A 15,590-nucleotide genomic window follows, 5' to 3' on the forward strand; every position below is an offset into this window, starting at 1 on the left:
CCATTATGAACAATGAGTACTTCCAGCCACTGAATTATTCAGCAGAACTGTGAAGAATGTCTACTGGGGCATCTTTATACCAATAGCAATGCACCTCCATAATGCCTCACTGTAACTATGAATGTCAAATCAGATGTTTTCTTCCTTTTTCATTTTCTTGCTTTTTAGCCATCCTGGTGTGTTTTCAGACCATAGTGTGTGTGTTTGTATGTGTGTATATATCTATGTATTGGTACTTGTTTGAACTAATTCTGTATTTTAAAAATGTCAAGAGTTTTATAAATATTGGTTTTGAGAAGTAATTATACAAATGTACAAAATTTCTGAAAAGGTAAATGTATCTAAATAGCAAAGAGAGATGGGAGCTGTATAGAATGTGTATGCTGTTCTGGTATTGACCTTTTCTTGAGTGCATTGTGAAAAGTGGAGATTTTACAGGGTGTTTGTTTCTATTATAAAAAAATCTAGTCTGGCAACATTACAGTAAAACTGCCCAAACATTTGCTTTAGGCCTTATATCCCTAATTATAATACATCTTCTGTCATGTGCTTTACTCTACCGTTGTTATAGTAATGCAAGAAAATGTCTAATTGCCTGTTATGTGGCATTCCTGCCATTCATTTAGAAGTCTTACGACTCCTACAAAATAAGTGACTTGTGTTACGTTTAAAATTGTGACCGTGGTACTGAGTTGCAGTGATACTACCTTCCAGCACCTAGGACTCTGCCTTTGTGTAGATTTGTGAGTACAGTGGGTTCATCCATAACTGGCTAACTGGTGGCTCTATGTAGGCCCCATATGATTGTATGTGCCCTACAATGAACTGACATTGACAGATTCACTAAACCAAAACCAAAACAAACCAGATATTTGCATAGACCATTAGAAGTGTTAAAATTGAAAAATATATATGAATTATGAAAAATGCTGGATTTCACACTGCCTGCAGAGATGCTGATGACGCCATGCCTGTAGAGAAGCAATGGCAAATGAAGCGGTTTATGGGGAAAATGCATTTATTTATTTGGCTGACACCTTTATCCATAGCGACTTACAACATTTATGAAAGAATTAATTACATTTCTTGTAGTTTTCCAATTGGAGTATAGGCAGGTCAAATGACTTGCTCAGGGCCACACAGCGTCTGTAGCAGGATTTGAACCCACAACCTCAGGGTTGAAGTCCAAAGCCTTAACCACTACAACACTCTGTCTGCCATTGGATTAAAACTGTTCAGCCTAATATTAATGTCCCTTTTTGTCAAGAATACTCGGATGATTTCATTTTCTCCTTTTCTAAGACTTAGCACACCAAACAATGTATTTAAGCTGCGTGGCTTCCACTCACTTCTTCATATACTTATTCATATTGATTAAAGCCAAAAGGTGACCGGTAAATTCACCACGGAATGGTTTTGTTTGTTTATCAATGAATGATAGTAGTCCTGTGTGTATTTTAAAGACACAGTGAGATATGTGGAAAATTTGCCTACACCTTCTCAATTTTTCTCAGACATTTGGGACAGAATTGGGAAGAATTTAAACCTATTCTGAGAAAAGCACCAATTTAAATTTGTCAATGACATTAATGCTCAGAATGATGTCATGTTAAGCAATTAAAAAATTGTATTTTCGAAGATACAGTGGCTGACCTGAGAGGGTGGGAACTAATAGATAGATAGATAGATAGATAGATACTTTATTAATCCCAAGGGGAAATTCATAGTGACTCCATAAAACAATTTTTTCAGGTTATACTTTGTGATCCTTTGGCATGGGTGCAACATTTCTGCTATATTTTATAATTTCAAATGATAAATGCTGTCTTAATTCTCTCTGAACAAATGTGTTGGTTCTCAGGCACCATGTTTACTTTGCCTTTATTATAATTACTAGACATTAAGCCCGTTACAATAACGGGCACTAGAACAGTAGTCCATAAACATTAGTAGGAACAGTCTATATTAAATGGCAAGGGACCTTTTACCTCATTAAATTTTTTCCGTAAAATGCCCGTAATTTTATCTGACAGTAATACTGGCTTTGCTGTCCGTAATATGTGTTTAATTTTCTGTCACAACAGTGGGCAATCAGCAGATTCTCCCCAGCAACTGATGTAATGTGCCCGAAAATAAATCTACTTTTAAAAGTCATTGTATTGTAATATTATGAAAATTCGTATATTTAGGAAAACCCCTTCAACGACTGACACTTTACATTTTACCGGGCCAAGCTTCTTAATTGCAAATCTGACATCCTCAGAGTGAACACTTGCACAACAATGGGGAAGCTGGTCTCCGCATCTCAGTACCCAATTGGATTTTTTGTGTTTTATGTTTTAGGTCTTACCTCATTTACCGAAATCCGATTGGATCGGCCGCACGATATTTTATAGGTCCTGCCCTCTCTGTCTTGTGTGACGCGTCAGGCGGCCTTTGAAGCACTTATTCTGTGATTTAATTTATTATAGATTTTTTATAGTTATTAAGATGTTTAAATTATCTCATGAAAAAGGTTATATGCTGTTTTTCAAAAGACAAGTGAACCATATCTATGTGCCAAGTCTCACAGATGGGGGACCTCTGTTGATGTCACTGATGTCTATTTGCCTGGCAGCACATTTATTATCAGCTTTATGTATTATAGATCGGCTAAATATAAGAAAATTTGAAATTTCATTTAAAAGTGGACATTCTGAGCTTTTCAAAAATATGCAATACTTGTGTAAGGCTCTCACATCCTGAGGAAGCCTTTTTATTTTGATTGATGGCCGTGCAAAGACCATCTTGTAGCTTACTGATGTTTTTTCACAATTAAAAGATGGAATACTGTGTCGTTTGTTTTTTGTTTTTAAAACGTACACACAGGAAGCAACCTGAGGCGCATCTAATGGTCCGGGATGAATCCACGCTCCCTAATTGCTTCTAGGAACCTCTTGAACCCGGAACTGTCAAAAGTCGTAAACTGAGACGAACCAGGCCTATGGGGACACACATAGCCAGCCAGGGGTTAAGTGCAAATGTGCCTTTTGTTAAAAACCAAACAGTGATCCAAGTAGTGCGGTGCAAAAGATCTTCATTAAGTAATCCATAACAGCAAAGTGAAATTTGGAGGTTAAAATCTAATATATAAGCCATTAAAACAAGGTTAAAATCCCAGTCAGGTTTCTCTGTTAATACAGTCACAAACCCCAATGCATCTTCCTAAAATTAATTGTCTACTCAGCTTATCCCATGAGAACCTTGCAGAATGAGGAGATGCCCTGCCGACAGGTGCAGTCATCCACTAAATTCCAGGTTTGGGGTTTTACTGCCAGTCTATCGGGGTCTGTAGGACTTCCCACCAAACCCCATGCATGTCTCCCTCATCCAGTCGGCATCAGTAGGGAGACGCTGCACAACAGGAACGCTCCTACTCCTCTTCGTCTCTCTAAGGAGCTCCCTTTCTCCAGCACCACACTCGAGTGTAGACCTGCCACTCGATTCTTTAGGGGCATACTGTCGACCTCCTGCCTCCACTCTTTACAACTGGGGTGCCCACATTTTTTCGGCTTGCGAGCTACTTTTAAAATGACCAGGTCAAAATGATCTACCTACATTAAAAATGCTATATATATATATATATATATATATATATATATATATATATATATATATATATATATACAGTCAACCCTTCATATACGACCGGCCTGACATGCGAACAACTTGATTTACGACCAACATTTTTGTTTTGATCTACGACCAACATCTTGCGTTACGACCCGAATACGGTCACGTGTATCCGCTTGCGCGATTGTAAACAAACAGCTGAGAGCATTCGTAAGCATCAGTCGGAGCCCAGATACATGTGTTTGTGAACGTAATTTCGGTCAGTGCATTGATTTATATAATTTATTTCGATAATTGCTAAGGAAGGAAGAGAAGGTAACGAAGCTAAAGAAAGCGATCACAATCGAATCGAAGAAGGAAATTGTGATGAAATATGAGAGTGGTGTTCATGTAACTGATCTCGCTAATATGTACAGCATGTCAAAATCCACCATCTCGACAATTTTACAAAGAAAAGATTTGTATAAGGAGGCTCCTTCCAAACAATAACCATCTTCCATTTTATTCTCCTCCTCCTCCCTTCCTTCAGCTCAAAGATGTCAAATTAAATGGTAAGTACAGTATGAAATTGTGGCACAATGTGCCCTTATGGCACAATAACAATTCAATACATTTATGGTCAGTACAGTATTTGGATTTAATAATCTTCATGTGGGAAAAGGCTGACTCGCATAAATAAGTAGAGCTGAATAATGCAGTCAAGGAGGTAGCACATTTTCTCATGTTTTGGTACTTTTCCTCTGTGAGTAAGTTCCAAAACTGTCCATGAGCCCCATACTTCAGCTGAATGTCATCCTGTAGTGTCAAAATCTCATCCTCCACTGTAGAGGAGTTTTAGGTGAAACAGTGTTGCAATTTTTGATGCAAATGAATCCCCCTCAACATCTTCCCTAAATGGGTAGCACTTAAATGTAACGATTAGCTCAAGTAAAGCGGAGTCTTGAAACTGTCTGTCAAAGTCTTACAGACAATTTTCAATCTGTTCTGTGTAGCGTATGCCTACACGTTTCGGAGCCTGCATGCTCTGGGACCCAAATATCTATTTAAAAATCACACTTCACCACAGACCTCTTATCACAAAGGTCTCCCAAACCAGTGTGGCTGGTATACCTGTGTCAGTGCCATTTCTTGCCAGTTTATTGGTAGTAAATTCTGGTTATACTTGGTACACTTTGGTATTTTTTAGCACATAATTACTGCAAATAAACTCACAACAGTAGCAGATGTGGAAGTTTTCCAGAGAGGAGAAATTGTCAACTTTGCCTGTGTTATTTCCTTGGGAACAGTTGTGATCTATGGTGCAGATGATACTTACATTCTTTATATGTATATTTTTCTGTCTTTACCTATTTGCTTGTTTACTTTTTGCCATTTTCATCTATTTGCCATTTTAGTTTATTATAATATACAGTATATTGTGGTGTAATATGCTGGCATTCTCTACTACATCAATTTTTTATACTCTACATCTATTCTAAAGGTATGATATCTGTCAGTGAGGGAGAGGCTTGATAATTTATTGTAACTTTGTTGTGTGGCAATATTCCAGCATATCAGCATTTATTAATATGTGTTTGTACTCAGGAAGAAAAATGAGGAAGAACTTGTTAAAAGATTTTCAAATGCCCATCTGCTGGAAACCCAAATTGAAATGTTTGACACCTGGAAGAAGAAAGAAGAAGAAAAAAAGGCAGCTTTTGAAGAGCAAGCCAGACAGGCAGCAGCCGCTGATCAACAGAGAATTGAGCTGGAACTGAAGGTAATGATGAGATTTCATACATATTCAAGATTTTGAATTGACATTGGTGCTGATGTTAAGTAACACTGTTTTCAGAAGAATTACTTGATGTGACAGACTGGAGCCCTGTTTAGGGCTGTTTCTTGCCTCGTAGCCCAAAATTAGATTAAGCGGGTTTAAGAATGTTATGTTATTTTTAAGCAGACTAGGTACATATAAATGTAATTCATGACGCATTATTATAAATTAATAATAATAATAATTCTTTACATTTATATAGCGCTTTTCTCATTACTCAAAGCACTCTCCACACAGGGAGGACCCAGGAAACGAATCCACAATCTCCTTACTGCAAAGCAGCAGCACTACCACTGCGCCACCTTGGAGGAACTTATTTTTAAAAGTGAATTAGTTACGTTATTTATTACCTACAATCATTTTAATCATTGTGGTCAGTTTTTCATTTTTAACAACGCTAACAAAATAAACTATAAGGCAATGCATTGAGCTTGCTGTGAAAAAAGAAAAAAGTTCCTATAACTGGATAATGCTGGGACATGGCGTCTACAGGGCCCTAGTGTTGAAAATACAGACTAAAAGTGACTCACTAACGAGACATTGGTGATTTGTTAAAAAGAAAAAGAATGGGTGACTAATTTTTAAAATGAAATGTACTGATTTCCAAAAATAAGTTTTAGCAAACTATTAAGTGTGTGACTACAGATGTTTGTGAGTCCAGCTGGTTTTACAGTTATGACAGTGCTGGTTGGCTAGATGAATGTTGGAAGGAAAATAGTATCATCACCATGGAAAATCTAGAGGATTATGCAACAAGTGGTCATTATGGTGTCAGTGTAAATAGTTGACATCATCTGAAGAGTCATGGTGCCCTCTATCAATCACCTGTGATGCCTTAGACCAGGGGTGTCAAACTCACATTGTGGAGGGTTGGAGAAGTTAAACCTTTTTTGTTCCTGCTTCTTTCTTAATTAGTAGCCAGTAACGGCTGCTAATGGAACACACTTCCTTTGTCTTCATTTATTTGACTTGCTTTTAGTGAGAAGTCAAGTAAAATGACACCTTTTATTGGCTAACTAAAAAGATTACAATATGCAAGCTTTCGAGGCAGCTCAGGCCCCTTCTTCAGGCAAGATGTAATCAATTATAATTACATTACATTATATTGTATTACATCTTGCCTGAAGAAGGGGCCTGAGTTGCCTCGAAAGCTTGCATATTGTAATCTTTTTAGTTAGCCAATAAAAGGTGTCATTTTGCTTGACTTCTCACTACATTCATAATGGCTAACACGGTACAACACCCTAATACTCACTACATTCATAATGGCTAACATGGTACAACACCCTAGTACAGGGTTGGGCAAAGTTGTTCCTGGAAGGCCACAGTGGCTGAGGGTTTTTGTTCCAACCCAATTGCTTAATAAGAAGCACTTATTGCTCAAGTAACACTTCTGCTTCATTTTCGCTCATTAAGATTTTAAACCCTTATTTCTTATTTTACTCTTAAACTCTTAAACATCTGTAGTCAATCCATTATCCAGCCCGCTATATCCTAACTACAGGGTCATGGGGGTCTGCTGGAGCCAATCCCAGCCAACACAGCGCACAAGGCAGGAAACAAACCCTGGGCAGGATGTCAACCCACTGCACGGCACACACACTAAGCACAATTTAGGATCACCAATGCACCTAACCTGCATGTCTTTGGACTGTGGGAGGAAACTGGAGCATCTGGAGGAAACCCTAACCCTAACCCTAGACACGGGGAGAACATGCAAACTCCACGCAGGGTGGACCCGGGAAGTGAACCCGGGTCTTCTTACTGCGAGGCAGCAGCGCTACCACTGTGCCACCGTGCCGCCCAACATCTGTAGTCTCGGTTTTTAATTGCTTCTTATTAGCAATATGATGCAAATGACAAAAGAAATCAGCAGTTCTTCATTTAGCTTGTTTCCATTTACACCTGTGAGTATTTATCATGCACTATTTGGTTTAATTAAATACTTGGAATGAAAGTGAAGAGAAAAAAGTGAAGGACTGAGAATTACTCATCCGGTTTTAGACTTCAAATCATTTGGATGATATCCTTAAAAAGGAAAAAAAATCTCTGATATGAGATTGACCTGACATGGCAGAGTTAAAGCACTAACAAACCATGACATTAAATTATTGGCAACAATTGTTTTCTAATTAAGCAATTGGGTTGGAACAAAAACGTTCAGCCACTGCGGCCCTCCAGGACTGACTTTGCCCACCCCTGCCCTAGTACTATTGACTTGCTTTTAAAATTCAGCCCTTAATTGCTTCTTTTTTGCTTAACCATCAACCAAATAATAATGAGATTTAAAGTGAGCTAATATATCCAGTAAACTTTAGGGTCTCAAATTAATTTCTGCAGGACCACTGTTTTCACTCCAACCAATCTCTTAATTAGAAGTGCAGTTCTTGCTGTTAATAATGCACATTATTTAATTATGGCTTTTTAGTACTCTCATTCTGCTACAACAATCTTTTCTATAATTTTTTTTTCTTTTTTTCTGAGACCACAGTCTAAAAATTTGGTGGACCAGAGAAGATTCACATTTCTGAGACCCATTTTTATCGAGAGAAGTGTTGCAGACACCATAGGATCGAATTATCTGGTCACTTATTTGGCTTGCTTTGTCTCTCATTATTGTTAAGAAAAAAGAAATAATTAAAGGTTCTGAATTGTAAAAGAACCAAAGTGATTTAAATGAAGGCATAAGGAGTGTGTTTTCTGAGCAGCTACAGTATAGCTGGTTGCTATTTAAGTTAGTGGCTGGAATAAGAACCTGCAGCTACTGTGACCCTCCATTATCTGAGTTTTACATGTCTTAGATCGTGGGGTAATTTGGGGTAATTTGTAGAATCGAGACTTCATTCATACCATCTGTTGTGATGTCTGCTTTTGAGAGCAAGCAGTTAACATTTTTAAGACTGGTCTTGGACTCATGCAGCTTGAGCACTCATTTTCCAGGGCAACTATATATCAAAAGAACTATTGCGCACAAACCAGAAAGTCCATCCAGTAAGAAAAAAGTACATTTGCTAACAAAATGGAGAATAACCCTAACATCTAGAACATGTATTTTAATGTCCATGTGATGGCAGTCCACAAAAATGATAATGTTGAAGGGGAGCATAATCAATTAAGAAACAGAATGTCAAATGCCAGCATAAAAAAAGGTTGCTATAACACAGATGTTGACCGGATAGACCTTTGGATGAAAAACAAACCTTTTTGCTTGCCGTTTAAATGTCGGACGGCACACATTGGTTTTCTAAAAATTTGGAAACTTCTTTTCTCTTTCTCTGGAATGTTTCATGCCACACTCTTTCCCAGTTTCTTTAATTTCAGCTCCCTACATTATAGCTGGCAATGGTATTGCAGTATAAGACTTTGACTCTCTCATACCTTCCTTCTTGTCCTACTTCCTTTCTCCTTATGTGTGCTCTCTGATTATTTAAATGACCTCTTCCAGGGTCACAACCTCAAATCCAATCTAGCGTAGCCATACAAGAAGCAAATACTGGAGAACCTCAAAAGCTTTCATGACACATTCAATACCCAACACAGATTAGCTTATTTTAAAAACATATTCATTTTAATGCAACTTATTTTTTTGTATAGCGCTCTTCACTGAGTGCAGGCACAGGGCGGTGTGAACAATTCTGTTAAAATACAAGCAGAGATTATAATACTGTACTGAAAACAGTTACCATTAACTGTAGGTATAACTGTCAAAATAGGACAACAAAAACTAAAAACTGAAATCATTAATTCTTTTTAAAAATTGATGGGGAAATGTTCTAGGTTTTTTTAAAATTTTGCTCCTGTTGTTGTTTTTTCCTAAAAAATAGCAGACCAGTATTAAAGATTTGAGTGTCTAAAGCAGTTGACTCAGAAATGTATTCAGATTTCAGAATAAATTCGCAAACCCAAAAACACTTTGGTATTATGGGTTATTAGGTGTAGATTGATGGGCAAAACTTAGAAAATGTATCCATTCAAAATTACATCTTGTGGACTGGCAGTAGACTTGACCGATTCCTAAAGATTCCTATATATATATGGATTAAATTCATTTTTTCCCTCAGAATTCTACACACTGATTTCTCAGTGTTTTTTTTTTATTTTGAATGAATTTGCAAAAACCTCAAGTAAACTTTTTTCATGTTGTCATTATGGGGTGTTGTGTGTAGAATTCTGAGGAAAAAAATGAATTTAATCCATTTTGGAATAAGGCTGTAACATAACAAAAGGTGGAAAAAGTGATGCGCTGTGAATACTTTCTGGTTTCACTGTGTATATATATTTACAAAGCAAATTATATTTGCTGCTTTCTTAACAAACAGCTGATTTTCACATTACATTAGTTGGTTTGGATTAAAGTGGGAGAGCTTTACTACCTTTTGCAGGATAACATTTTAAGAAGATGACCAGGTCACGTTCAACACTCAGAAAGTTAGTTTACTGTCCTGTAACACTGGGTAGATTAAACACCGATCCAGAGTCCTTGTTTTGAATCCTGTGGCCTGTCACTGCCTCAGTTTGTGTCTGCATAAGTTTTCTTCCCATATCTCAAGTGTGTGTGTGTGTACGTGTGTTAATTTTGCCAAGTTTCTGCCGGCCCAGTGTGAGTGTACAAAGTGGTCTGTCCTGGGTTGTTACTCGTGTTTGTGCCTCCCTTCTTAGTTAAGCTGTTCAGGTATTGATAACCAGTAACAATCTTCTCTTAATTCAGTTGTTCCTTTAATTCCATTGTTTAGTTAACACTAACAATTATTTGTTTAGAAAAGAGAGGAGGAAGAGAGAAGAAAACATGAGGAAGAACTGAAACGCTTAGAGGAAGAAAGGACCATGGAAATTTATACAACACTAAAGGAAGTTCAGGGGAATGTCCAGAAGCAAGAAAAAGAAGATCCTGAGTGGCAAGAAACATGTAGGCACTGGTTATTATCTTAGAAAATGAAGCACAGCAGTGCCAGTTTAGCTTGATGCTGCCTTTAAAATGGAGTTTGTTGGTTCAGATTACATTTAAAGGATTTTTTTTGTAGTATCCATTTGTTTGCTTTTTTCTCCACTTTTCTGATCATTGATCTATAGATAGCATTTGACTGTAAGCATGCAAAAAGTTATTCACATTTTCATCATTTTTTATTTTGTAAGTCGTGAGCCTAGCGGTGTTTTGTGGTGTAAGCAGAATGTTAATGACTCTCTTCCACTTCTTCCCCAACTCCATTTATCCCTTTTTGCCTTGGGGCATCAGTAAGGAAATCAAAGGCAGCTGATGAGAGAAGAAAGTCCATTGCAAAGCAAGCTAGAGACGACTACAAACGGCATTCCCTTAAGGCCATTGAAAGAGGCAGAGTTGCAGCCCTGTCCAAAGAATATGCAGGAGGACAAACAGCTAAGCCTTCTCTACCTCTAAAACCAGCACAGAAAACTATAGTCAGTCAAGGACTTGGAAGGTAAGGCTATCTTAATAAAAGTCTTCCATTTCTGCAACCAAAAGCATTTATGTTTTTAATTTATTGTTTAACTTGTGTCTGTTTTTCCTTTTTAATGTTATACTGTATATTTATAGTCTCAACTTGCTCTGAAAGCTTGCTTACCATTTGTATTTTTTAAAGTGACCATTAGCACCTAATATAAAATGGGGTATTTGTCTATGAACGTGACCTGTTGGCTTCTTTCAAGTAAGTAATGTGAAGTGCTGACTATCAATGATGCTTTCATCAAGTCACACATTCAAAAGAGCAGGTTGCTGATACTGTATAAATGAGGGACTGCTGTCCACCCACTGCTGCATTTTACTTATTTCTTTATCATTGCTATAGTGATGATAGTAACTGTTACAGATACCTCTTTATATTATACTAGCTGTGTAAGCCAGTGCTGTAAAAAGCCCGGGGTCCTAGAAACTATTGAAATCGTCAGGGGAAAAAAAACTGAAATGTAGAGATGTCAGATAATTGAAAGGAACTACTCTTGGCATCTCTCTCCTAGGAGGTTTCGTTTTGCCGATGTGCTCACCTCGCTTGTGCATTAGCGGTGGGAGGAAAAGTAAAAGGTATACCGTTTTGCCGATGTTAGCGGCTAAGTGACTTTGTCTTTCTTCTGAGGTTTCATTTTGCTGACAAGCTGGCCTCACTTGTGTTATTAGCGGCTAAGGGAGTTTTCTGTTTCTTCGGAGGCGGAGCCCTTACCCCGACACCACCTCTCACTTCTGGGCTGGACAGTGTGGCGGATGGCTTGGCGTCCCGCCCAGCCGGGATGCCTGGAGGGACTGGGAGAGGAGCAATACTTTTCCCGGGCCACGAGAGGGCAGCCTCCCTGGTCTGTGTGGGGACCACGGGAACAGAGGTTGGATGCTCATCCCTGTTGGGTCCCGTGGTCACCACCAGGGGGTGCCCAGACAGTTATGGAGCCCTGGAAGGAAGCACTTCCGCCACACCAGGGAAGTGCTGCTGGAAGAAGAGTCCAGGTACGCCTGGAGTGCTTCCGGGTGCAAGAGCAGCACTTCTGACACACCAGGAAGTGCTGCCGGAAGAAGATCAGGAAGCATTTGGAGCACATCCGGGTGACGTATAAAAGAGGCCTCCTCACTCCATTCGGGGAGCCGGAGTCGGGTGGAAGAGGACGGAGCTTGCGAGTGAGGAGTTGGCGGCGGCAGAGAGAAGCAGGAAGTCTAAAGGACTGTGTTATTGGTGATTCATGCACTGGGTTTGTGTTGTGCAGAAGAGCAGAGAATAAACGAGTGTGTTTTAGGACATTCTGTGTCTGCCTGTCTGTGTTCGGGTCCGAAATCTCCACAACAGACACACTTCCACGCATGGACATTTATATATAAGATACTTATGTAGAAAGGTTAGATATCATTTCCATGTAGCAAGGCAGTTTTAATTCTACTGATTTTTTTTCCCCTCTATCATATGCTCTTCCTATTCTATATATTGTTTTACCCCAATCTCCTGTCCAGATATAAAGTCTCTGGCTTGGAGTTAGACCTTGATGAAGAAGTGTTTAACAAAACACGTAGGTTGTGCCCCTCTTTGAAGCATCTGTTGTACATCTGAGCAAGTGCTTGAAAAAAGTCACTATTCGTGTTGTTACCTGACTTTTGACTCTGATCCAGATGTACCATTTCTCTTACGCCTGCACTTTAATTTCATTCACCATTCATATTTACATTATCGTAGTCTTGTCATTATATTTTGCCTTTTTTTTTAAAATTTTGATCCTTTTCTTGATAATTGGTGCAATTTAGATTTGCCTTTATAAGTAGAGAAAAGCCAAACAAAATGACACCTTTTATTAGGTAACTAAAAAGATTACATTTTGCCTGAAGAAGGGGCCTGAGTTGCCTCGAAAGCTTGCATATTGTAATCTTTTTAGTTAGCCAATAAAAGGTGTCATTTTGCTTGGCTTTTCTCTACATTCATAATGGCTAACACGGTACAACATCCTTTATAAGTATATATTGCGACCTGTATTGTGCGTCTCAGAACTCCTAATCCCAGACACAACCACACAGACACCAGTCCTGGGTTCAAAAGACCTTTTATTTAAAACAGAACTTTTACAGATTTTCTTTCTTCAAATACACAATTCTTTATCCTTTACTCCTCCCAGGCAGTGAGGTGAGGCGGCTCCTTTTATGTTAGACCTGGGAGTATGTGTCATGTTGGACTCCGGGTCAGATGGAACTGCCATTAAATAAGGGAGCCCTTTTCTGGCAGCGCTCTGTAGTGAATACTGATGATCTGAACAGGAGATGTCCAAATTGAAGCCATACCAGAGGACCAGAAGAAGATCACGTTGCTTTTATATAGCACTTTCCAACACACTAAAAATGCTTTAGATAGAGAGTGGGGAAGCCATTTCAATCACCACCAATGTGCAGCATTCACCTGGATGATGTAGTGGCAGCCATTTTGCACCAGTATGCTCACCACTCATTAGCTATTAGGTGGTGAAGGGCTGATATAGAATGACAATACAATATGCTGTACAAAATATATTGTACAGGAGGGCTTTAAAGATGTTTTGATGTGTAAAGATGTTTTAACATACTTTGTGTTTAAAGTGTTAAAGACAAACTAACAGTTCATATGTCATTGAGCCTGTCAAGATAACTTGTACCTCCGCATACAGGCACTATATACTGTATGATTCCAGCATGCTGACAATGTCTGCTGCTGCTTGTCTGCTACTTTCTACAGTGCTGCCATCTAGTGAATAGTTGTAGAATTTTATTTTATTTTTATTTTTTTTTTCTGGAAACAGCTTGTAGAAAATAGTGTTAAAAATGAACAGTCCTTAGTTACCGCATTGTGAAAAGAGTATCAAGCTGTCAGTGTTTTAAAACAGGTAGATTTGTTACAGGATGAATATTTTGATGATAATGACTGTGACTGAGATAATGACAATCATTTGGATGATGTTGATTGATCCTGTAGGCTCTAGTACTGATGCAGATATATCTGCCCTGAAGGTGTTTCTTCATCCTAACGTGTCAGGACTGTCTGGACAGCACTACATGGAAATCCTACCACCCACCAAGTGCAAACAATCACCAAATACCAAATGTGCTGCGTGCCCCAAACATGGAGAGCACTAAGAAACGTATTATATTTGTGGCACGTGTGCTTCAAGCCTGCACTCTGTGGGGTGCCATGTTTCAAGGACTCTTATTTGTTTTCAAACATTTGACCATGTTGCTGATAAAATTAAAGTAAATAAGTTTCTTTACATTTTTCATTGGATTTATTTGTATCATCAGAGTTTTGACAGAGATACTGTTGATAATAAAACCTTAATAAGTGTTTCCTTATCATTCCAGGAAAGGGGGAGTCCGGAGAACTGCCTCCAGTTCAACCAAAGAGAGCATTATAAAATGGTTCAAGGAAGACCAGATTCCTCGTCGAGCTGGTTTAGAAAAAAACAGTGACAAAGTAGCAGTTTGGTTCCATGGTAAGAAGCGAAATTAATATTAGTTGTTTCTGACTGTAACATACAGTGCATCCGGAAAGTATTCACAGCGCATCACTTTTTCCACCTTTTGTTATGTTACAGCCTTATCCCAAAATGGATTAAATTCATTTTTTTCCTCAGAATTCTACACACAACACCCCATAATGACAACGTGAAAAAAGTTTACTTGAGGTTTTTGCAGATTTATTAAAAATAAAAAAATTGAGAAATCACATGTACATAAGTATTCACAGCCTTTGCCATGAAGCTCAAAATTGAGCTTAGGTGCATCCTGTTTCCCCTGATCATCCTTGAGATGTTTCTGCAGCTTAATTGGAGTCCACCTGTGGTAAATTCAGTTGACTGGACATGATTTGGAAAGGCACACACCTGTCTATATAAGGTCCCACAGTTGACAGTTCATGTCAGAGCACAAACCAAGCATGAAGTCAAAGGAATTGTCTGTAGACCTCCGAGACAGGATTGTCTTGAGGCACAAATCTGGGGAAGGTTACAGAAAAATTTCTGCTGCTTTGAAGGTCCAAACGAGCACAGTGGCCTCCATCATCTGTAAGTGGAAGAAGTTCGAAACCACCAGGGGCCTCATGTATAACGCCGTGCGTAGAACTCACACTATAACGTGGCGTAAGCACAAAAGTTGGAATGTGCGTACGCACAGAAAAATCCAGATGCAGGAATCTGTACGTACACAAACTTTCACGTTCTTCCACTACATAAATCCCGATCAGCGTGAAAAGTAACGTACGTGCACGCGCCTTCTGTCCCGCCCCAACTCCTCCCAGAATTATGCCTCTTTGAATATGCAAATCAATATAAATAGCCTTCTGTGAAAAGACAATGGGAAAAGCACGGGGGGAAATATAAGAATTGCAGCGAATACCAAGTGGAGGCAAAGGAAAAACGTACTATTTGTTGGTTTAAACAGTGGTATAATTAACAAAAGGAAGTTGATCAAGTGACAGAGTATCGGAGAAACTCGAAAGCTCAACTTCACAAAGTCGCACAGTGCCCGAAATAAAAAAGAAATCACATATCAAAGTCGCCGTGAAAAGGCGAGTCGTAGCCCACCGTCTGAGTGTCATATGAAAGTTTATTAGGGTACAGACAAAAAAAATAGGCACACAGTGGGGAAAAAAGCACGAAATGTCAACTTTAATCTCGAAATTTCCACTTTAATCACGTAGTTTATTTTGCCATTAAA

General features: G+C 38.7%; 1 protein-coding gene across 2 annotated transcripts in view; it reads left to right on the plus strand.

Annotated features, from left to right (window-relative positions):
- Positions 1 to 15,590, plus strand: part of sh2d4a (SH2 domain containing 4A) — an 88,876-nt gene that overhangs the window by 50,833 nt on the left and 22,453 nt on the right. For both annotated transcript variants that reach the window (XM_028805410.2, XM_028805408.2), the window contains 4 exons: positions 5,197 to 5,371; positions 10,187 to 10,334; positions 10,662 to 10,863; positions 14,238 to 14,368. In XM_028805410.2, the coding sequence (XP_028661243.1) occupies positions 5,197 to 5,371; positions 10,187 to 10,334; positions 10,662 to 10,863; positions 14,238 to 14,368 (656 nt within the window). The remainder of the gene's footprint in view (positions 1 to 5,196; positions 5,372 to 10,186; positions 10,335 to 10,661; positions 10,864 to 14,237; positions 14,369 to 15,590) is intronic.

Source organism: Erpetoichthys calabaricus, chromosome 7 (assembly GCF_900747795.2).
Source record: "Erpetoichthys calabaricus chromosome 7, fErpCal1.3, whole genome shotgun sequence".
Taxonomy (NCBI): Eukaryota; Metazoa; Chordata; class Cladistia; order Polypteriformes; family Polypteridae; genus Erpetoichthys; species Erpetoichthys calabaricus.